Source organism: Pseudophryne corroboree, chromosome 10 (genome assembly GCF_028390025.1).
Source record: "Pseudophryne corroboree isolate aPseCor3 chromosome 10, aPseCor3.hap2, whole genome shotgun sequence".
In the NCBI taxonomy this organism is placed as follows: Eukaryota; Metazoa; Chordata; class Amphibia; order Anura; family Myobatrachidae; genus Pseudophryne; species Pseudophryne corroboree.
In genome coordinates, this window is record NC_086453.1 from 154,871,011 (window position 1) to 154,896,210 (window position 25,200).

General features: G+C 47.1%; 1 protein-coding gene across 1 annotated transcript in view; it reads left to right on the forward strand.

The window, feature by feature from the left end:
• The window catches only part of LOC134965111 (uncharacterized), a 44,804-nt gene extending 19,997 nt beyond the window's left edge, over positions 1 to 24,807 (forward strand). The window contains exons 3-5 of the mRNA XM_063941653.1: positions 9,455 to 9,546; positions 15,934 to 16,100; positions 23,394 to 24,807. Of these exons, the coding sequence (XP_063797723.1) occupies positions 9,455 to 9,546; positions 15,934 to 16,100; positions 23,394 to 23,622 (488 nt within the window). The 3' untranslated portion in view covers positions 23,623 to 24,807. The remainder of the gene's footprint in view (positions 1 to 9,454; positions 9,547 to 15,933; positions 16,101 to 23,393) is intronic.
• The last annotated feature ends 393 nt before the right edge of the window (positions 24,808 to 25,200 follow it).

A 25,200-nucleotide genomic window follows, 5' to 3' on the forward strand; every position in this document is an offset into this window, starting at 1 on the left:
AGATAGGCCCCCACAGTGCCAGATACATAAACGCCCCCACAGTGCAGATATGCCCCCACAGTGCCAGATACATTAATGCCCCCACAGTGCCAGATACATAAATGCCCCCACAGTGCCAGATATGCCCCCACAGTGCCAGATACATAAATGCCCCCACAGTGCAGATATGCCCCCACAGTGCCAGATACATAAATGCCCCCACAGTGCAGATATGCCCCCAGTGCCAGATACATAAATGCCCCCACAGTGCAGATATGCCACCACAGTTCCAGATACATAAGACCCCCACAGTGCAAGATATACCCCCACAGTGCAAGATATGCCCCCACAATGCCCCCACACAGTGCCCGATCCATAAATTCCCCCACGCGGTGGTGGCAGGAGGGGGAGCACCGCTGAGGGCGCTGGCGGACTCACTCTTCTAAAACTCTTGTGTGCACGCTATGCGCCGCATACACAAGAGGCCAGGAAGCACTGCAGGCTGGCTCCAGGCACAAATATGGCGGCGCCAGCGCGCGGACCCCATTAAGGGTGGCGCCCCGCGCGGCCGCTCTAGTCGAACGTGCCTGGAGCCGGCCCTGCTACAGTGCGTTTTTGCAGCCCTGCGATCAGATAGTCGCCGCCTACAGGGGAAGGGGTAAAGCCTGTGCAAGTGTGCATTTGCTTCTTTAGCAGAGCTGCACAAACATCAGTTTGTGCAGTCTCTGCACAGACCAGGACTTACTCAGCTGCTGCAATGTATTCTAGGTGATCCGGGTCGGAGCTGACGTCAGACACCCTCCCTCCAAACGCCTGAGCCCGCCTGCATTTTTCCGGACACAAACGGTCAGTTGACACCCACAAATGGCCACTTCCTGTCAATCACCTAGCGATCGCCCGTGCGATCATTTTTTTCGCACCATCCCATCGCTAGGCACAAATGCCGGTGCTGTTTTGCGATGTGCCGGCGCATTGCAGTGCATACAGGGGCGGATCCAGAAGAAAATGATAGGGGGGACACCATGGAAGGGGCAAGTACATTTGCGTGCGGCTTCGGTGCATGGTGCAGTGTGCAGGGGGCAGCGTTTCAGGGACTGGGGGCAGCGTGTGAGGGTCAAGGTGCAGGGGGCAGTGTGTGAGGTGCTGGGTACAGGGGGCAGTGTGTGAGGGGCAGGGGGCAGCGTAATAATGTCCACAGTAGTAGCACCCCGTAATACACATAATGCCCACCACAGTAGTGCTTCTTATGCAATGCCCACAGTAGTAGCGCTCATTATGCAATGTCCATTGTACTGGTAGTGCCCCTTATATAGACCCCATAGTAGTGGTGCCCCTTATGCAATGCCCGTATTGCCCCCAGTAGTAATGTTGCCTATAGTAATACCCCCAGTCATTTAGCACCCTAGTAGTTATGCCCCCAGTGGTAATGCCCTCCTGCAGTATACCCCCAGTAGTTAGCCCTTTGTAGTTTGCCCCCTTGTAGCTTACCCCCAGTAGTTTGCCCCCTTGTAGTTGGCCCCAATAATAATGCCCCCAGTAATAATGTCCCCCAGTAGTTTGCCCCTAGTAGATGCCCCCCAGTAATAATGGCCCCTAGTAGTTTGCCCCCAGTAGATGCCCCCCAGTAAAAATGTCCCCCAGTAGCTGCCCCCAGTAGTAATGCCCCAATAGATGCCCCCCCCAGTAGTAATGCCCCCAGTAGATGCCCCCCAGTAGTAATGCCCCCCGTAGTAATGCCCCCCAGCAGTAATGTCCCTTGTTGATGCCCCTTCAGTAGTAATGTCCCCCCATAATTTGCCCCCAGTAGATGCCCCCGCTGCACTAAGAAAGATAAAAAACGACATACTTACCGAGCCCCGTTCCCGCTTCCAGACCTCCTCCTGGCGTCCTCTCCTCAGCACTATGAGAGAGACATCATGACTGACGTCTCTCCCATAGCGCACGCCGCAGTGACAGCGCCGGAAGCCGGAGCTCAGTACTGAGCTCCTGCCTCCGGCTGCCGCTGTGCAGGGAGACGGGCGCCCGCTGGTAAAACAATCTCAGAGGGCGCCCGTCATCTTCCTGTGCGGCGGCGGCGGGGACGGACGGACGGAGGGTGAACGGCCACAAATGACAGGGGGGGCACGGGCCCGAGTGCCCCCCCCCCCTGGATCCGCCACTGAGTGCATACGTATTCGCAGTTCAGATCTGATCGCCTGCTGTGTGAAAACGCACAGCAGCGATCAGGTCTGAATTATCCCCCTGCTGCAGTAATATATAAGTGTTATCACTGCTGCTTCCATGTAAACAGGAACAATAGCAAATCCATCCACATCTAGCATACAAATCAGAACCAGGTCCTGAGTGATACTCAGCTGTCCATCAATACTGGCTGGCACCAGTAAGAAAACTAACCACTTATTCAGCCTTTCTATTGTGCATGAGAAAGCTTTTGCCGGGAGAACCATGGTAGATAGGTATTTTCAACAAATAATTAATAGACCTAATACAGAGGATCTGAGGCATTTTGGCTAAGCATATAGTAAAATGTAATGCTATTTTGTGTCATATTTATTAAGCAGGGGAATTAATAATATTCAACACCACATACTCTATTAATCAGATTCAGGAAGGGTTATTTTGGAATGCACCTGCCATATTTTACTGTTCACAAGGTTTATTAATTTAATTGAATTAACACTGTCTTCTTGGTGTAGTGTGCACAGAGAATTTCATACATACTACTACTGTACTAGTGCATATGTATTGTATACCCGTTCCAAACATTTTTTTAAGATTCTAAGTCTATATTTTTACACAGCAATAAACTTAATGCCTGATCGTGAAATACTTGCAATATCGATTTTGTTCGCAGGGGAGCAATTTTTTTGATACTGTGCATGTGTATTAGTCAGACGGTGCTTTTGCCACAACGGTCTTGCGACAGCTGTCACAATAAGGATTTATTCACAAAGTGATTGACAGTAAAGTAGTGTTTACGGGAGGGAACAGGAGAGTAGAGACTGAAGCAGAGGCATGTTGTGACAATTTCAGGGGCATGTCACAGCTTGCAACTGCAATCTCGTACGCAGTTGCAATGTCTCTAGTGTCTTACTGCCAGCAGCCATGTTGCACGACTGTCAGGTTACTCAGAAGGTACATGCTTGGCCAATGTGCATTCAATAGTTGCATCTGTGTACTCAAGTTCTGAACATGGGACGCCCTGGCATAGGCGTGTGCACAGGCATCCTGTAATGTCCGGCACACCCCACACGCACGGCCGACTATCAGGACTTTTGTCCCGGGCACTAACAGACAAGCAGACCCAGGTGGCAGCGGACTACATCGGTGAGCAGTATGTAGCAAAAGTGATAGGTGTGCCACATTTGAATTACCACTGGCAAGCCTGTCACTCACTCCTGCGCTGCCCCACATTACATCATGGTGCCCTGCCCTGCCTGAATACTGCAGTGAAGAAGCGGCACCTGGCCTCAATGTCCAGCTCACATACAGGTGAGAGATACAGAATGAGGGAGGGGGGAAACAGGTTGAAAGAGTGAATGGGGGAGGCTGAGAGGCAGCTTGAAGGGAGAGCACGCTGAGAGGCACATATTGAAGGGGGAGCAGGCTGAGAGGCACATATTGAAGGGGGAGCAGGCTGAGAGGCATAGAGTGAAAAGGTGAGAGGCACAGAGTGAGGCGGGAGCAGGGCAAGATGTAGAGACTGAAGGGGGAGCAGGCCAAGAGGCACAGAGTAAAGGGGAGCAGGCCGAGAGTCACAGTGTGAAGGGTGAGCAGGCTGAGTGGCACAGTGTGAAGGGTGAGCAGGCTGAGTCACAGTGTGAAGGGTGAGCAGGCTGAGTGGCACAGAGTGAAGGGCGAGCAGGCTGAGTGGCACAGAGTGAAGGGCGAGCAGGCTGAGAGGCACAGAGTGAAGGGTGAGCAGGCTGGGAAGCACAGAGTGAAGGGCGAGCAGGCTGGGAGGCACAGAGTGAATGGGGAGCAGGCTGGGAGGCACAGAGTGAAGGGGAACAGGCTGGGAGGCACTGAGTGAAGGGAGGGGAAGGCAGGGCTGTTTCTTTTAATAATGCACCCAGTGCAACGGGATGTGGGCAGGGCCAAGCAAATGGTGTCTACATGTAAGCAGACGCTGTAGGGGGTCGGGGGCTTGCACAGCTCGCACGCTCCTAAAAATGGCCATGGGGGCAGGCTGAGAGACACCGAGTAAGGGATGGGAGGCTCAGAGACACAGAGTAAAGAGGGAAAGGCTGAGAGGCACAGACTGAATGGTGGGAGGCTGAGAGGCACAGACTGAATGGTGGGAGGCTGAGAGGCACAGACTGAATGGTGGAAGGCTGAGAGGCACAGACTGAATGGTGGGAGGCTGAGAGGCACAGAATTAAGAGTGGGAGGCTGAAAGGCACAGAGTGAGGGGGATGGTGAGAAATGCAGATGGTGTGACTGAGAGACGCAGGCAGGAGATGATGGTGTGGCTGAGAGACGCAGGCAGGAGATGATGGTGTGGCTGAGAGACATAGGGGGATGATGACGGTGTGGCTGAGAGATGCAGGCAGGAGATGTTTTTACAGTGTAAGTTAGATTTCAGTTTGAACACAGCCCACCCAAATCTAACTCTTCCTGCTCATTTTATATCTGCCCCCCCCCCCCCTGCACTGCACATGGTTTTGCCCATTAGACAAAAATGTTGCTGATGCGGATCAGGTCTGAATTAGGCCCATAGTGTGGCAATAGCAAAAATCTGTATAATGGCTCTCGACAACCACTAATGGAAGTAAATGTGCATGTATAAATCTGTGTATGTAAAGGTTGAGTATCCCTTATCCAAATATTCCAAAATACGGAATATTCCGAAATACGGAATTTTTCGAGTGTGACTAAGATAGTGAAACCTTTGTTTTCTGATGACTCAATGTACACAAACTTTGTTTAATACACAAAGTTATTAAAAATATTGTATTAAATGACCTTCAGGCTGTGTGTATAAGGTGTATATGAAACATAAATGCATTCTGTGCGTAGACTTGGGTCCCATCGCCATGATACCTCATCATGGTATGCAACTATTCCAAAATACGGAATATTCCGATATCCAAAACACTTCTGGTCCCAAGCATTTTGGATATGGGATACTCGACCTGTATATACAATATATCTGTATATTATATATATATATATATATATATAGCAAAGATGATGTAGGCGGCACTCAGAATATACTGCACAGCACAAGCAGGTTAGATAATGATTATCATCTAACTTGCCTGTGCTGTGCAGTATATTCTGAGTGCCGCCTACATCGTCTTTGCTGTATTGGACCCACAGCTATGTGCGGAGTCAAGGCGGGCACCGGACCAGTTATGCACTGTGTGTGAGTGCTGCCACTAAGAACTGTTTGTATGTGTGTGTATATATATATATATATATATATATATATACACACACACACTGCTCAAAAAAATAAAGGGAACACTTAAACAACACATCCTAGATCTGAATGAATGAAATATTCTTATTAAATACTTTGTTCTTTACATAGTTGAATGTGCTGACAACAAAATGACACAAAAATTATCAATGGAAATCAAATTTATTAACCCATGGAGGTCTGGATTTGGAGTCACACTCAAAATTAAAGTGGAAAAACACACTACAGTCTGATCCAACTTAAAACAAGTCAAAATGAGGCTCAGTAGTGTGTGTGGCCTCCACGTGCCTGTATGACCTCCCTACAACGCCTGGGCATGCTCCTGATGAGGTGGCGGGTGGTCTCCTGAGGGATCTCCTCCCAGACCTGGACTTAAGCATCCGCCAACTCCTGGACAGTCTGTGGTGCAACGTGGCATTGGTGGATTGAGCGAGACATGATGTCCCAGATGTGCTCAATTGGATTCAGGTCTGGGGAACGGGCGGGCCAGTCCGTAGCATCAATGCCTTTGTCTTGCAGGAACTGCTGACCAACTCCAGCCACATGAGGTCTAGCATTGTCTTGCATTAGGATGAACCCAGGGCCAACCACACCAGCATATGGTCTCACAAGGGGTCTGAGGATCTCATCTCGGTACCTAATGGCAATCAGGCTACCTCTGGTGAGCACATAGACGGCTTTGCGGCCCCCCAAAGAAATGCCACACCACACCATTACTGACCCACTGCCAAACCAGTCACGCTGGAGGATGTTGCAGGCAGCAGAACGTTCTCCTTGGCGTCTCCAGACTCTGTCACGTCTGTCACATGTGCCCAGTGAGAACCTGCTTTCATCAGTTAAGAGCACAGGGCGCCAGTGGCGAATTTGCCAATCTTGGTGTTCTCTGGCAAATGCCAAACATCCTGCATGGTGTTGGGCTTTAAGCACAACCCCCACCTGTGGACGTTGGGCCCTCATACCACCCTCATGGAGTCTGTTTCTGATCGTTTGAGTAGACACATGCACATTTGTGGCTTGCTGGAGCTCATTTTGCAGGGCTCTGGCAGTGCTCCTCCTGTTCCTCCTTGCACAAAGGTGGAGGTAGCGGTCATGCTGCTGGGTTGTTGCCCTCCTATGGCCTCCACCACGTCTCCTGATGTACTGGCCTGTCTCCTGGTAGCGCCTCCATGCTCTGGACACTACGCTGACAGACACAGCAAACCTTCTTGCCACAGCTCGCTTTGATGTGCCATCCTGGATGAGCTGCACTACCTGAGCCACTTGTGTGGGTTGTAGACTCCGTCTCATGCTACCACTAGAGTGAAAGCACCGCCGGCTTTCAAAAGTGACCAAAACATCAGCCAGAAAGCATAGGAGCTGAGAAGTGGTCTGTGGTCACAACCTGCAGAACAACTCCTTTATTGGGGGTGTCTTCCTAATTGCCTATAATTTCCACCTGTTGTCTATTCCATTTGCACAACAGCATGTGAAATTGATTGTCAATCAGTGTTGCTTCCTAAGTGGACAGATTGATTTCACAGAAGTGTGATTGACTTGGAGTTACATTGTATTCTTTAAGTGTTCCCTTTATTTTTTTGAGCAGTGTATATATATATATATATATACACACATTTACTTCCATTAGTGTTTGTCAGGAGCCATGATAAAGATTTTTGCTATTGCCATGCTATGAATGTTTGTTTGATGGTTTAATAATCATCTGCCAGCCTTCACTGTACACTCAAATCAAATTCTCTATATTGTTTAGTTTGCACTGAGTGCCAAAATATGTTATATGGTAATAAAATATGTAAGTTTACTATATCCCTCGAAATATATATTATTAATAATGTATTATTATTACTTATTATTACTTACACAGTATATTCCCCTTGTGTGTGGTATGCGTGACCGCCGGTCAGCATACCGACACCTTTATCCCGGCAACAGAATGCCAGCGCGTGGGAAGGGGGCGAGCGCAACAAGCTCCTTGCAAGCTCAGTGGCGACCACTTTATGGGTGTCGTGGACATCCACAAGCGGGAACAGTCCCTATTGGTCGGCATGCCGATCGTCTGCATTGTGAGGGGGTGGGATGTAGGGGAAGGTATTGTGACAACATAACTACATTCCATACCCCCTGGCAATATTCCCCTGCAGGAGCAGGCTCAGGTGCAGCAGTTTACTTACAACTTACTTAAATGCAGATGTATTAAGCCTGGAGAAGTGGTAAAGTGGAAGGTGATAACGCACCAGTCGATCAGCTCATAACTGTCAAGTTACAGGCCGGGTTTGAAAAATGACAGGCTGGCTGGTGCGTTATTACCTTCCACATTATCACTTCTCTACGCTCAATACATCTGCCCCATAATTAGAGGTGCAAGTATGCGGGTACGCTTGGGTACGGAGTACCCTTAAGAATTTAGCAGCGGGTACGCAGTACCACCTGCCACACACTTTGCCATTACCACAATTATAATGTGCCACAAAGCAACAAGACCATGGTGCTTGGCAGCATCACGGCTCCTCCCACATTGTCAGGGTTACTGGGAGTGCGACAGTGGCTGTAGTTTCCTGTTATAATGGAGGCATTACTAAGTATATATTGTGATTAAATTGGGGGCATTACTATATATTTCTATTATACTGGAGGTATCACTATATATTTCTTTTATACTGGAGGCATTACTATATATTTTTAGCCTTGCCTCCAGATTCCCCCCAAAAAAGGTCTGTGTCGTGTGGCCACGCCGATAGTGTCATGTAGCCACTCGCACTAGCAGCATGTGACCACGCCACCTCACAACACATGATCACGTCCATTTTTCGGCACTCAGTACCACTAAGAAAATATTTCTACTTGCACCATTGCCCATAATCACTCACTGAAGACAGAACATATAAGTAGTTGCGCAATAAACAAATAGAGCAGCCCGTAGAAATGTTAACAAAAGGTTTCTCAAATAACCTCCAAATGCAGTATAAAAAAGAAAATGTAACGGAAATACAATGGCGCTAAATCTGAACCATAAAGAGCAATATGGATAATCACCCTTATAATAATCCTCAATGTGGGTCAGTTCCTAAATGAGGGAAGACAGTCCATACAACGTTTTGATTTCTTCTTATAATTCCAATCAATAATGAAATCTGATAAAACAAGAAGAAACTGTGCCCACTCAGCATCAAAACTCAGTTTGAGGCGGGGTGTGTTATAGGCACAGAAAACATTTTAAGAGCATATCATCAATCCATCCTCAGATAATTTCCCAGATCAGGGTGGCCAATTTAGGAATGTTTCCCTGGTTTTCAAAAAAACCTGATAAACAAAAACCTGCGTCCACCGTTTTAAAGCAAAGTATGGTGGATACACAGAAAAAAGATCATAGTGCAATACCTTTTATCTTAAAAGGATTATTTTTATTTACAACACCGCACTCACAATGTAAAAGATGAATAAAAGCATATGATACATCACTCCACATAGAGTCCTCTCTGGTCTGAAGGGGGAATCTCTGGTGCTCATCTTGGGAGTGCAATGGTTTATTAATAAAGTAATACTCCTTATATTTGCGTTACTGCACGATCATCTGTTTTCTGTGCCTATAACACACCCCGCCTCAAACTGAGTTTTGATGCTGAGTGGGCACAGTTTCTTCTTGTTTTATCAGATTTCATTATTGATTGGAATTATAAGAAGAAATCAAAACGTCGTATGGACTGTCTTCCCTCATTTAGGAACTGACCCACATTGAGGATTATTATAAGGGTGATTATCCATATTGCTCTTTATGGTTCAGATTTAGCGCCATTGTATTTCCGTTACATTTTCTTTTTTATACCATAATCGCTCACTCACAGGGGGAGATTCAAATGTTTGAAAAGTCAGTTGGGAGTCTGTTTTTTCGTATCTAATAGACAGGAAAAACAGACATCCAACGACTTTTCAAACATTTGAATCTCCCCCACAGAGTGATAGTACTATCTCTCTGCTGAACAGTGACTGAGTGGTAACGAGTAAAGTCATTAAGTCAATGATAATTAATTTTATTGAATTTGTCCTCCTCCTAAGAGGAACGCTGTGGCGTTGGAGTGGCACCCTGTGCAGGGGCGGATTTGGATGGAAAACCAGCCCGGGAAATTTCTGGAGCAATCCTAATGGAGGTGGGTTTTGTTGTTGGGGCGTGGTCTGTGGAGGGGGGCAGGATACTCTTTCCTCAAAGGGGTTGATTCTGAGTCAGAGGCAGTTGTGGTCATCCTTGCACCTTTTGCTGCAGTTTTGTCTGTGACTATGATAATGCCACTACAATACCCTTCACTGGTGTACATCCGTGCATCCGAAAGTGCAAGGACTGGGGCTCCTACTTTCAGTGCTGTAATCATGCTTTCCCTAACAGGGAATGTACAGGCCAATGTACAGAATGGGTCCTGCGAATGCTTCTCTTAAATGTTAACAACTCTACCTGAGTGACGGGCAGAGGCGTTCGGGGGTGGGACATGGGTGGAGGCGGCCGGCGTTTGGGAAAACGGGGGCATGTCACCTGGTTGCTTAAAGTCCAGCCGCTGCGTGCTTCTTACCGCACCCGATATTTCTGGCAAGCTGTGCGTGGGAGAGACAGTGCAGAAGCCACCCACTGCTGCGCTCCACTGCAGCTGATTTACGGTCCTTCTAGTTGAGTCAGTGGTCTCCAATAAGGGGCAGAGAGTTCACCGTCATTCTCCTAGGGTCCAGTTCCGATATGTGAGATGCCTGAGCCCTCACAGCCTTGGCTGTCACTGAGTCATTTGCTTTGTGCTTTTGAAAAAAGCAACTTCACTTCCTGACCGCGGCTCCAGCGTCAGTGAAATTCTGTGTGTAAGCTCAGATCGCAGTAGCCAGAGTTCTATGAATTAAGGGTAGCATGGCCACTCAGGGGAGCATTGGACCAGCATAAGTGGCAGACTATCCCGTAATCCCGCTAACCCAATCTTTCAGTATACACAGCTCCCCATATTACATTCCAGTATACACAGGCCTGGCTCCCTCATACGCCACCTCAGAGCACACACCACCCCTATATTAAATTTCACTGTACACAGCCCCCCTTCTCCACCCCAATATTACACTCCACTGTACATAGCCACCTTTCCCCATATTACCCCCAGTACACACATCACCCCCAAATTACACGCCATTATGCACATCATCCCCATATTACTACCTGTACATATAGCACCCCCATAATATACTGAATTATGCAAACCTTCTTCCCCATATTATCCCCAGTACACGTCACCCCTCCCCCATAATACCTCCCAGTACCCCAATATTGCACTGCAGTGTGCACAGACCCTTCACCCATATTACACACTAGTACACCCACGACCCTTCCCATCTTGCCATCAGTACACTTAGTGCCCCTATATTACACTGCAGTAGGCACAGTCCCTTCCCCCATATTACACCCAGAACATAGAGCACCCTTTCCCCATATTATCCCCTATACACACAGCATACCTCATCCATATTACCCCCAGTACATGACACAACACCCTTTTCCAAATGAACCCTTGTATACACAGCATACCTCCCCCAATTTACCCCCAGTACATGACACAGCACCCTTTCCCCATATTAACCACAGTACACACAGCATACCTCCCCCATATTACCCCCTGTACATGACACATCACCCATTCCCCATGTTAACCCCTGTACACACAGCATACCTACCCCCATGTTACCCCCATTACATGACACAGCACCCTTTCCCATATTAACCACAGTACACACAGCATACCTCCACCATATTGCCCCCAGTACATGACACAGCAACTTAATGCTAAACAGTACCTGGCTAGAGGGGTAGAGAGCCAGGACAGACAGAGCTGTGAGGTCGTGGAGGCGGGACAGGCAGTATAGTCAGTGACTGGAGGAGCAGGAAGAGAAGGGCTGTGCAGTGGTGATACACATAGCCTACTCTGCCTGAGTTCTGTGGAAGGTTGGATGCTCCCAAGGGAGGGGCCAATGTCAGATGGCCAAAGTGTGTGCTGCAGTGTTCAGACTGCTGGCCGAGTCACTCACTTGCTGTAGTTCACCGGCAGCACAGCTGTCAGCAGACCAATCGCGGCAGCTATGAATCAGCTCGCAGAGCAGCAATAGGGGGGGGGGGGACATGCGGGTGTTAGGGGGCTGACAGACATTAGGAGGTGCCTGGGTGCACCAGGCACCCCTGGTGAGCACGCCTATGATAACTTAACTATATCTATATAATGAGAAAAGCTATTAAACACAAAAAAAGGATTGGATTCTGTGAGACATCAGATATTTTCATTGTTTTGTTCAGGGAGCTTGCAAGTTAAATTGAACAAAATCTGATTAATTTTAGGTCTGTCCATTGTTTATGTACTAAAATAATACATTTTCTGACTTGTTTGCTTCCAATATTTACTGACATACTAAGAAGACAAAAGGGAATATTTATGAAAGTAATTTTGCAGGAAATCCCCTGAAAAGGAAACATTTTGGGGGCTGCCCACAACCTCCGGGACATATGAAGGGATGACCGTAGTATATATTGGATGTATCTGCTACAGTTCCTCCATTTCTGACTGTAAAATTAGCCCCCATAGGTTTTTTCACCCTCTTAGCTAATGCCAACTTCAGATGGCATTAGGACATAGTAGCTTATGGGCTACTGTACCTCTTTTTTTCTTTACCGGAGATGGATCCCTCCACACCGGACCTTTACTGATGGATGTGCAGCCCATCTGCTACGCATGTGCATTAGGTTTGCTGGGTCTAAACCCTGAAGCAAACTGATAGCTGTAGCTATGACTATGCTTCCAACTCTTCACTGGGTGTCCAGGCAAGAGAAGACTGTAAGAGAATACATGTATTTTCACTTTGCACGTTTTGTCAATATCTTCTCATCACAACTGCATTATAAATGCTGATTTTGATAGATAGGACACATAAACAGTAGTACACCAACGTATTTCGGCTCAGTTAGCCTCAGTTCACCTTGATAAAGGCTAACTGAGCCGATACGCGTTTTGGTGGAAAAGGACACCTTACCAGAATCAGGATTGAGTTGGTGGATTTCCGTTCCCGGGAGGTACCTACGAAAGGTTTATTGTATCACGCTTGACTTGGTGTGCATTATACACCATAGTGTAAGGTACGCTGCTAGAATAGTGTCGTTTTAAACTCCTTTTTTTTAAAAAAAACGTTATATAACACTATTACTCCTTTTTTGTCTCCTCCCATGCACCTTCCGGATTAGTTAGACATTGGTGGAGTATAAGGCATATGAGAGTGAACTGCAACTGTGACAACCTTTTTATGGAGTAATATGGAGAACATTGGGCTAGTTTGAAAGATTTATTAAGATTCAAAATTTTTTGGACATTTGGACATTGTTTCAAGAATTTTATATGTTTGCTTAATATACCTCCACAGAATATTGTGCGAGACCAACATCCTGTGTTTTACATTTGTATATGAGTAAGGAAAGGATAATGAAGACCCTGAAGCAGGGCCGGTGCTAGGATGTTCAACGCCCCCCTGCAAACTATAAATTTGCGCACTCCCATATTCCTTTGGGGCGCGCCGGGAAAAGGGGTGTGGTCTCACAAATAAGGGGCATGGCCACACAGTTGTACCCCCATTTAAAATTATGCCACAATGTAGCACAATCTTATTAAATTTATACGTAATGCCCCACCCGTAGTAGTAGCGTCCTTATATGTAATGCACGAGTGCTGGAGATATGTTTGTTTACCTGTAAAGAATGTAATAAAAGACAGACGTATATTTAATACCATAAACTAAAAGCATGATGAAAATGTGCAATCATACGTGTCCTTGTTAAAGATACTAGCTTAAAAAATTGATTTTGGCACCATCACAGATGAACTAATTAGAGACAGGGGATTAATTCAGGTTGGTTCACTTATGCGATCCAATGTGCAGTTTCCCGAAAGTTACAACTGTCCCAAAATGAAAAACTATTACAAATAATGTATAAAATGTACTTAAAATAAAATAGCTACAGATGTGTCCACTTACACATAGCCTCCCTGCATGTTAAACAGCACTTCCAGTCATGCCATGGAGTAGAGTGACTCGGTAGTGCAGAGCGTCTTTATGTGCAACCTTTTCCATTAAAATGCATCTTATTCGCAAAACGTGTGAATAGTGCGCACAAGCAGCTTATGGTGATTAAAATAACATGCGGCATACATATATTTTCTGTGCGACCGTTGTTGTATCTGCATATGAAATGGGATGTTACAGTGTTTTCCTAGAAAGCACTGTAACATACCTTTTTTGTATGAAGATACAGCTGCAGACGCACATGGAATATAGGCATGCCGGATATAATTTTAATCAGCATAAGATGCTTGTGCATCCTATTCACATAGAAATGCAAATAAGATGCATATTTGGCAAAATAAAATTCCCAACGCTAACGGCTTCTCCCGCTACATGGCATATTGAGGCAAGATGTATGAGGACACATCTGTATACTCCACAGAACATCACCAAAATGTCAAACTTTGCTGGGGTTATGAAGCAGATACAAAAACAAATAGTTCTGTGATCAGGGTGTTTTTGTCATCAGTGGTGGATTTTACCTATGGGCTGCAAGACTGCAGCCCCCCTAAGTAAAATCTGCCACCCAGCTCAGTGTCAGTGATCCAGATGCAGTCCGTGACTGCACTGTCTTCACTGTGACTGGCAGTGACTTTCTATTGACTTTCTAGTGACTTTCCTACCTGTCGGTCACAGAAACTACAGGCAGTCCCTTTGGGAGGTGCTTCATTCCTCTGGGACTGCCAGACCGAGATGTGATAAGCAGAGAGCTGGCTTCCTGTAGGAAGCCACTCTGCCTTTCGTGCAGCCCAATACGGCTTCTATCGGCTGCAGCTGATGCAGTCCATAGATGCTAGGTGTTTGCACATGTAGCGTATGCGCATGCTCTGGTCCCGGCCCTTGTCATATCCATTGCGCAGGTGCCGGAACCCAGGGCTGGTGGCTGACTGTCTTCTCTCCTCTCCCCGGCATGGGTATAACAGCAGCCCTCCTACTAACCATAAGTAGGAGCAGAGCCGTCTTAACAGTAGCGTAGGCCCCTGGGCACAGCAATGCACTGCGGCCCCTACCCACCCATCAGCGGTAGGGGTGGGGGGTGCTATCAGTGGCAGCTTTGATGTTCCGCAGGGGGGAAGGGGGGTTCGATCTTTTGCTCAGCATGTAGGACCTGGAGAAATTATTTCTGCTAATTACTCCTTTACTGCACAAATGTGGCGGGAAGGAGAACACTAAACTGTAGAAGGGGACATTGTGCTGAATGAAGGGGCCCTGGTACATAACTTCCAGGGTGGTAGGGGGTGTTTAATACACAGGGGAGGGGTGAATAGTGGAGTGGGCTAAATATTCATCATTTTCCGGTGGGAGGGCAGCTTGCTTTACTGCAGATATCTCCAGTTCCTGGAAATAGATTTCTTAGCTTTAATGGGATAAACAAAACTAGAGAGTCCCACTTTTCAGGAGGTTCTGAGGACTTGGGGATCAGACTTCAGGAACCAGAGCAATCCACCAACAAAAATATAAAACTGCATACCAGGCGTGTGGAGCTGGAGCAAGGACCAGCTGCTTGAAGGCTGATATCTCTTGTTCTGGGCATAGTAGAGACCAGCTGCCAGTGGCAACTGAAAAAGGAGAGTCTCAGCTTTTGGGGTATACCCTAAGAAATACTCTAAGTCAGACAGAACCCGAGATATATAGCTGGGAAAAACAATTAACAGGCTTGGATGGGGACCACTGCTTTGAAGTCGGATATCTCAGGTTCCCTAGGGCCGATTTTCAAAAATCTGGTACCCCTGTAAAGAGGGGACCCTCAGCTATCAACCTAGGACCCTTTTACTCCTGGGGCCCTTGGGCAAGAGCCCATTGAGCCCATACGAAAAGACGGCCCTGAGTAGGAGCCGCCACTGGTTGGCATCCCGATGTACAGAATCCCGGTGGTCAGAAGACCGCTGCCGGAGTCTGGACAGCCAGAATCCTGAACATAAGTATGCTGGCAAGGTTAGGGTTAGGCTGTAATGGGGGGGGGGGGGGGGGGTTAGGCTGCGGTGGGAAGGTTAAGGTTAGGCTGCAGGGAGGGAGGTTAGGCTCCAGGAAGGGAGGGTTAGGAGTAGCGTTAGTTTAGTTGTGGGCACCTGTAGTGATATTAGCAGTCAGGATGCCAGAGTCGGTATTCTGACCGACGGCATCCTAACTGCATGTATCCTGTACCCAACCCGTGATTAATAAAATGTTTAATGCAACCGTACAATTTCCAGTAAATTAGAAATAGACAGATTATGTTTCTCCTCGTTTCCAAGAGAGTAATAGCATTCACTCTTACCTCCACCCACATTTGGTAACTGAAATATTAATGACAATTTATCAATATGACAGTGGTTTGGTCTTTCAATCACACTGAGCAATGAACAATTTACTTCTGCTGTTAAGCAATAATAAATATCCTGATCTCTTATGTTAAGTGTGGTATTTGTGTTTAGATTTTTACAGCACTTCTATCCCCGGTGTGCATGCCATTTCCATCCAGAAGATTGCCGTGTCAGAATCAGACCAGTGACCTCTTAAAGTTGATTAACCTTCATGTAGATTACAAGTTTGGTCTGGGGCACTGTCCTTGTGCTGAGGGTCTGGTGTGCACCAGTAAAGGGTAAGATTGATATTAGGACATATATTAGAACTTGTAAAATGCATCACCACCAACTGCAAATTATACAACCTATTTAGCGGAGAATTTCAGTTATCTGCAGAATTGGGCTGTGTACATCACTAATAATAGCCGTGCTCCAAAGTTGCAGATTTCTCTAACGTCCTAGTGGATACTGGGAAATGTAGTTACCATGGGTATAGATCGGGTCCACTGAAGCCTGGCACTTTAAGAAAGCGTTAATGTGTGCTGGATCCTCCCCACTATGCCTCGCCTGCAGACTCAGTTTAGAAAAATGTGCCCAAGGAGCCGGGTGCATTCTGTTACTCTCCAGAGAGTTTTCTTCTTTTGGCATCCAGTCTGCTTGCGTCGTGGGACTTGGGGGGTACCGAACCAACTTCCTTAGAGTTAATGGTTTGTATCCCCACTGACAGGACACTGAGCTCCTGAGGTGATATTTTTCATGCCCCAGGGTGTGAGCCCACACCGGCAGCATGCCGCCACCCCTAACAGATGCTGAAGACGCGGTGCAGTGAGTATAGACACTGGGGTCCCGCTTAGCGGGTCCCCGGTGAACATGGCGGCATGAAGGGGCAGCGGTCACCTGGATACGGGCTGCGATGCCTGCTGCGTACCCACACTGTCGATGCATAGAAAAAAGCGTTGCAAACTCCTTTTTTACACATTTATGGAGTGAAGCCAGTATAAATAACTTATAGGGACCGCGCGCCATTGAGGGGACAGGGTTTCCTGGAGTGCAGGACCAGAAGGAAAAGGTGACATTTCCTGCTGCTGCTGCTGAGTACAGGCTGCATGCGGAGACTGCTCCTCTGTAGAACCCACTGAATCACCAATTGTACTGGTACCAGAGGGTCATAGAGAAGGGGGGAGCGTATTGTCAGCAGTTATACTGCTGTAAGGTAAATTATATATATATATATATATATATACACACACACACCCAGCGGAGCGCTGCTCTGATCTGAGGTTTGTGTGCTGGTTCCAATCCTCTCTGTATCACTCCATTTGGAGTTGTCTGGGATAAGTGTGCTGTCTCACTAATACTGCACTGTGTTTCCTCATTATCTCTGTGATTTCTTCTCCAGAATGTCTGAAAATAAGTTTGTGTGTACTTCACGTAAGGATAGGGTTACACCTTCCTCTCAGGGGTCTTTAATGTGTACCCAATGCTCTATACCTTCACAGGGTAGTAATATGCAGGAACCTGAGTGGATGGAATCATTTAAATAAATGATTACTAACATAAATTCAGAGTTGGCTACAGCTAAGCAAGAAAGACAAACCTTGTTAACTACTGCCGACTGCAGACAGGCGCCTCAGCCCCACCTGTTGGTCTCTCGTAAACGCACTCTCCCACAGATATTGCATTCTGACTCTGATTCTGAATTACCAAAGTTAGATGAGGGAGAATTAGAGGTGGACGAGGATAATTCCCTGTCCCCGGGAGTTGAGGCTCTGATTTATGCTATTAGGGAGGTAAGGAAGCAGAATCAGCAGAGGAATTGTTTTTTAACATGAAACCAAAGACCTCTGCAACCTTCCCTTTTTCTAAGGAATTAAATTCCCTTTCAAAGGAAGCGTGGATAAATCCTGACAAAAAATGTATTACTCCTAAACGGGTACTACATTCCTTTCCCTTTCCTAACGAGGATAGGAAAGTCTGGGAAAACCCACCTACAGTGGATTTGTCTGTGTCCAGGCTGTCACGTAAAATTGTACTACCTGTACCTGGGGCTATCTCTCTCAAAGACCCAGCTGATCGCAAAATTGAGACCACACTCAAGTCGATTTATACACTCAAGTCATTTTATACTGCGGTGGGCATAGCCCAACGCCCTACCATAGTTTGCGGCTGGATTCCTAGAGCCATGGTAAAAGGGTCTGATAATATTATAAAGGGGTTGTATACACTACCTCAGGATGAGATAGTCACATTACTGCAGCATATCCAAGATGCTGCAAACTTCATGAGTGAGGCTGTTAAGGAACTAAGTATCATTAACCGCCATACCACTGCTATGGCGGTATCGGCTCATAGAGCCCTGTGGCTGTGACAATGGTCAGCGGATGCTGATTCCAAGAATGGTGTGGAGAACCTTCCTTTTACAGGTGATGCCTAGTTTGGGGAAGAACTGAACAAGTGGCTATCTCTTCATATCTGCAGTCTGCTGTGCCTCCTGCTAGACGTTCCTTTCCTGGGCCCTCTCTGCAGTTCTTTTGTGTGGTCAGATTCAGAGGCAAAGCCAGAAATACCTCCAATGCTGCTAGAGGAACTCACGCTAAGTCCCGTAAACCAGCAGCTGCTGGAACTTTGGACCAGGTCTCCGGATCCTTTTCCACGAAGCCCTCCGAGTGACGGTTGGCCCCAGCAGCAAGGCAACTCTCAGGTAGGTGCTCACCTTCAACACTTCGCCCACATATGGGCAGAGTCCTGCCAGGATCCTTGGGTGAGGGATCTCGTATCCCAAGGATACCGGCTGGAATTTCAGGAACTACCTCCTCTCAGATTCTCAAGTCAGACTTACAAGCTTCACCTGTAGCAAGTGTTACCTTGCAAGAAGCCATTCAAAAACTGCTTTCAATGGGAGTTATTGTTCTAATACCTCCTCAGTTACACACAAAGGGATTTTACTCAAGTCTCTTTGTAGTCCCGAATCCAGACATCTCTGTTCGGCCAATCCTGAACCTCAAATCCCTGAACCCTTATCTTCGGGTGTTCAAATTCAAGATGGAATCACTAAGAGCAGTGATATCAGGTCTGGAGGAGGGGGAGTTTGTAGTATCCCTGGATATCAAGGATGCATACCTGCATATCCCAATCTGGCCCCCTCATCAAGCGTTCCTCCGCTGTACTGGACCAACATTTCCAGTTTCTGGCCTTACCCTTTGGTCTCTCCACGGCTCCAAGGGTATTCACGAAAGTTAAGGCACAGATGATGCTGCTATTACACTGGATGGGTGTCAACATAGTCCTGTACTTGGACGATCTCCTGCTGAAGGCGGTGTCCAGGGAACAGCTTCTGCACAGCATCGACTTGAATACTCGTCTGCTTACGGATCATGGATGGATCCTAAATTTCTAGAATTCACACCTGGTACCGTCTCAGAGAATTCAGGACCTGGGGATGATCCTGGATACGGTGTCTCAGAAGGTGTACCTTCCAATGGACAAGGCCTTGACTATTCCGTCTATGGTCCGATTGGTGCTAAAACTACACAAGATCTCAATTCATCTTTGCATTCGCTTGCTGGGCAAGATGGTAGCCTCCTACAAGGCAATTCAGTACGGCATGTTCCATGCACGGCCGTTCCAACTGGATCTGTTGGACAAGTGGTCAGGATCTCCCCTGCACATGCACCAGAGTTTAAATCTGTCGCCGAAAGCAAGGATCACCCTGTTGTGGTGGCTACAAGTCTCCCATCTAGTGGAGGGTCAGAGTTTCAATACCCATACTTGGACTCTGCTAACAATGGATGCCAGCCTCCGGGGGTTGGGGTGATGTGACCCAAGGGACCCAGTTCCAGGGGAAGTGGTCAAGTCAGGAATCTGCACTTCCAATCAACATCCTGGAAATCAGGGCAATTTGCAACGCTCTCCTGCAGGCCTCATACCTCCTTCGGAATCAGGCCATGCAGGTGCAGTCAGACAACGCCACGGCAGTGGCGTACATCAACAGACAAGGAGGAAGAAGAAGCAGGGCCGCAATGTGAGAGGTGTCAAGGATACTCCCCTGGGTGGAAGTCAATGCAAGGGCCATCTCAGACTGGTGTAGTAGGAGACCGCCGGTCAGCTTACCGACGCGGGGATCTTGGCAGCATACCGACGCCGGGATCCCGGTGGGGAGGGGCGAGTGCAGCAAGCGGGCGCAGTGGTGACCTACGATCGCCACGGGTTCTTTTCCCACTCTGTGGGTGTCGTGGACACCCACGAGTGGAAATAGTCCCTGTTGATCGGCATGCCAACCATCGGGATAGTGAGGGGTTGGGATGCTGGAGGAGGTCATATGAATGTCGGTCTCTCGACCGCCGGTCACATGAATACCACCCATCTCAGCCATATTCATTCCGTGCGTGGACAACTGGGAGGCGGACTTCCTAAGCAGGCACGACCTGCATCTGGGGGAATGGGTCCTTCACCCTCAAGTATTTCAATAACTGATTCACCGGTGGGATTGTCCAAAAATAGACCTGATGGCTTCTCATCTCAACACGAAGCTGAGTCGTTACTGTTCCAGAATGAGGGATCCGCAAGCGATCCCGGTGAACGCTCCGACGACACAGTGGACTTACCTGTTCGTGTACTTGTTTCCTCCAATTCTTCTCATTCCAAGAGTTCTAAAAAGACTCAAAAAGGAATGGGTTCAGGCAATTCTAATTGCCCCAGATTGGCCATGACGAGCCTGGTATATGGACCTCTGGACCTTGTATCTGGAGGAACCCTGGCCTCTGCCGCTTCTCAAGGACCTTCTTCAACAAGGACTGTTTGTCTATCCAGACTTACATCAGCTACGTTTGACGGCTTGGAAATTGAGAGGGAGATTTTAACTAAAAAGGGTCTCCCATCCAAGGTTATTTTAACTAAGGTCCAGGCCCGTAAGGTGGTCACATCCAAGCATTACCACCGTGTTTGGAAGAAATATGTTTCTTGGTGCGAGGGTAGAAAATATTCCCCTGTGGAATTTTCGTCGGGGCCATTGTCTACTTTTCCTGCAAGCAGGAGTGGATAAGGGCCTATGATTAGGCTCCATCAAAGTTCAGATTTGGCTCTCTATCTTCTTCCAGAACCAACTAGCGGTACTACCAGAAATACAGACTTTCTTAAAGGGTGTTCTTCACATTCAACCACCCTCCCATGACTCCGTGGGACCTCAGTGTGGTCTTGACCTTTCTCCAGTCTGGTTTGAACCCTTGCATATGGTAGACTTGAAATATCTGACGTGGGAGACTGTCATGTTGCTGGCCTCAGCCTCTGCAAGGCGGGTGTCGGAATTGGTGGCCTTATCCTATAAGAGCCTGTACTTGATATTTCATGAGCATAGGGCGGAGCACAGGACTCGCCCACAGTTTTTGCCGAAAGTGGTGTCAGCATTTCACGTAAATCAACCTATTGTGGTACCAGTGTTATCAGACACTTCCATTGCCCCAAAGTCCCTGGATGTTGAGAGGGCTTTGAAATTTTACGTAATAAGGACTGCTCGTCACAGGAAGTCAAACTCGCTTTTTGTTTTTTATGATGCTACTAAAATTGGATGTCCTGCTTCCAAGCAGTCCATTGCTCGTTGGCCCAGATTGACTATTCAACAAGCCTATACTTCAGCAGCTCTGCCGCTGCCGAGTTCTATTCAGGCCCACTCCACAAGGTCAGTGGGTTCTTCCTGGGTGGCTGCCCCGGGTGTCTCGGCCTTACAGATGTGCTGGGCAGCTACTTGGTCTGGTTCGAACACGTTCGTAAAGTTCTACAGGTTCGGCAACTTGGCCAAAGATGACCTTCAGTTTGGTCAGGCGGTTTTTCAGAGGTCTCAGCACTCTCCCACCCGTTCTGGGAGCTTTGGGACGTCCCCATGGTAACTACATTTCCCAGTATCCACTAGGATGTTAGAGAAAATAGGAATTTAGGGGGTCATTCCGAGTTGATCGCTAGCTGCCGTTGTTCGCAGCGCAGCGATCAGACTACAAATCGGCATTTGTGCGCATGCGTATGCACCGCAATGCGCACTTGCGACGTACGGGTACAAAGTCCTTTGTGGTTTTGCACAGATTCTAGCAACGTTTTCATTCGCACTGGTGGCCACAAGAAGATTGACAGGAAAGGGGTGTTTCTGGGTGTCAACTGACCGTTTTCAGGGAGTGTTTGGAAAAACGCAGGCGTGCCAGGGAAAACTCAGGCGTGGCTTGGTGAACGCTGGGTGGGTGTGTGACATCAAAAGCCAACCCTCCAACTTTAGAATCAACGCTGGTCTTGTTTTGCACAAAATGTTTTTGCAGGCGCTCTGCTGCACAGGCGTTCGCACTTCTGCAAAGCAAAAATACACTCCCCAGTGGGCGGCGACAATGCGTTTGCACGGCTGCTAAAAACTGCTAGCGAGCGATCAACACGGAATGACCCCCTTAATACCTACCGATGATTCCTTTTCTCGTAGTCCGTAGTGGATACTGGGTGCCCGCCTCAGTGCTTTGTTTGCTTACCTGGTTGTAAGTGTTCATGGTTGGGTCTGCTGTTGCTTTCCCTGTTCCATGTTTGGTTGGCGTTGCTATCATTCTTGAAGTTAGTGTTGCTTACCTCTATTCTGATTAGCTTTGCTTTCTTTCTTATTGTTGTGTGTTGGTTCATTGCCTCACCGCTATTTTGTGTTATATCTTTCTCTCAAAGTATTTCCATCTCCTTGGGAACAGTTTTCCTAGACTGAGTCTGCAGGAGGGAAATAGAGGGGAGGAGCCAGCACACACTAATGCTTTCTTAAAGTGCCAGGGTCCAGTGGACCCAATCTATACCCATGGTAAATACATTTCCCAGTATCCACTACGGACTACGAGAAAAGGAATTACCGGTAGGTATTAAATTCCTATTTTCTTTGCTCTCCTCTGTGAGTGCAAAGAAAAATCTGAAATGCATACAGTTTGCTATGTGTTGGAGAAAAGATCGGAACGCCCATCGCTGATAATTGAAAACTCTCACTAGCTATCATTTAAAATGCAACTTGTTTTGTACTAGCCTTGGTTTATGGACATTTCATTTCAGGTTATAAAGCGCAACAGAATATGCTACCACTATACAGTATAAGTTGTACGCGGTTAATATACCACCTGTCGGGATCCCGGCATTCAGGATCCCGACACTGGAATCCTGACAGGCAGCTAAATACTGGTGGTCGGTATCCCGACCGCAGCTCTGTATGCCCACTTGGGTGGTGGGTCCACCACCCGAGTGGGAATATAACCTGTTGCAAGCAAAGCTTGCCACCAGGCCTGAAGCGTGGGGCGCGCAGCAAGCCCATAAGGGAACTCACTGCGCTCGCTGCTGCGATGCCGTTGTCGAGAAACTGACAACCAGCATCCCGACAGCCGGTATATCATATGTATTCCGTATAAGTAAATGTTAATTAATAATTTCTATCAAAATGCATATTTTTCTATCAAGGTACATACTGAGATTTCAGCTTGACTTCAATAAAAACAGAGATTTAAAGTATATACTGCAGAAAGATTGAGATAGTTGGTTTTTGTCAATAAGATTCAGCATTGTCAATATTAATGTGCTCTTTATTATTCCTGTAGAAACCTTATTTCCACCTGCGAGAGCCCAGATGAAGTAATCGATTTCACAAATTACAGAGGAGATTCCCTTTTCCCACCACTGGTCCATAGAGACGATGGGTTTATATACTATGATACGGATCTCGTTCCATGGCCTTCCCAGGATGAAGAGTTAGCCTTTGTAGACAGCCGTAGAGAGCGAGAGGCAGGCAAGAAATGCATTGAACATGCTCAGTGTGGACATAGGTGATAATATGGAGGATGAGAGTCTGCAGTTTGACGATCTTGTAGATGAAGCAGCTATTCCAAGTCAGGAGGATTTCCAAGAACTTAGACAACTTGCAAATGACATGGGGCAATATTTTGGTCCTGGCCTCTACTAAATGGTCCCCTTTTATTGCATGTTGATGTCATTTTTTAGTTTTCTTTTCAGAATAAAATAGTTTTAATAATAGTGATAAATATAAAGACAATCCTAACCTTGTGATCACTGATTATATTTTAGGCACATAATGCAAAAATGCAAGTCTTGTCCATTTCACATATGACATGATAATGGTTAAGGACTTGGAGGAATACATTCTCAACCAATAGCCATGTTTTGGCATCTTTAAGTGTTATAACACAGAACAGCAATTTATTTAAGAAGATACTCAAAACTACATATGCAAATGCCTTTTTAGCTTATCTGACATCGGGATCCGGTCTTTAGGTCGACAGTAAGTAGGTCGACAATGTTTTGGTCGACCACTATTGGTCGACAGTAAGTAGGTCAACATGTTCTAGGTCGACAGGTCAAAAGGACGACAGGAGGTTTTTTTAAAAAAATTACTTTTTCATACTTTACGATCCACGTGGACTACAATTGTGAACGGTAACCTGTGCTGAGCAAAGCGAGCTATGCGAGGGGACACGGTGCACTAATTGGGGTTCCCGGTCATTGTCACATGTCGACCTAAAGACCCTGTCGACCTACCATCCCTGTCGACCAGTAGTGGTCGACCCAAGCACTGCCAACCTACTTACTGTCGACCTTACATACCACACCCATTAATTAACATTAACTTCCCCACAATGTAGTAATAAAATAGTATTTCCCCCATGAGAATTATCAGCGTTATCTATCTCTTTATGCAATACATAATGATTGTCCTTATTATGGGTCTGATTCACACTCACTGCCCATGTCGGATGCAGTTTGTTTTTCTACTGTGCATGTGTTTAAGTGCACACAGAGGGCCGTATTCAGAGATGGACACAGCCACTGCATTCGCACAGCGTCTGCAGTGCGCGTGTGCGATAAATCTTTATGCATGAGTGACAGGCAGCAGGCGTCCGGGGGCGGACGATGCAGCGTTGGGGGGAGTGCACCAGGAAATGCATGTCATGGCTAATTTTGGGGCTGGCCGATGATGTCACCTGCGTTTCCTGTGATTGGAAACATGGCTGCGATTTCCATGCTGCATAGGCAGGGGTCAATCTCTATTCAAGGTTTTTGTGATGCGATCGCAATTGAATTGCGAAAGTATTGCGGGGCAGTGCCACACATGCTGGGCAACCCTGCCCTATGCTGAGTGTACCCCAGTGTGTGATTTTAGTGGTCACAGATTTTCCTAAAATAGCAAAATCTGCAACCAACTCTGAATAACCCGCAGAGTTGTAATAATGATTCAGACATATGATAAAATGTATTGCCTGTTCCTAGTAGGTAACTTGTAGGTGGCTGTTCAGGCACATGGAGATCCTGCCTCTTAAGAGATTTGTTATGGAAATATTGCAGGTGTGTCGCATCTACTGTATGTTGTGTACACAGACTCAGATTGCTTGA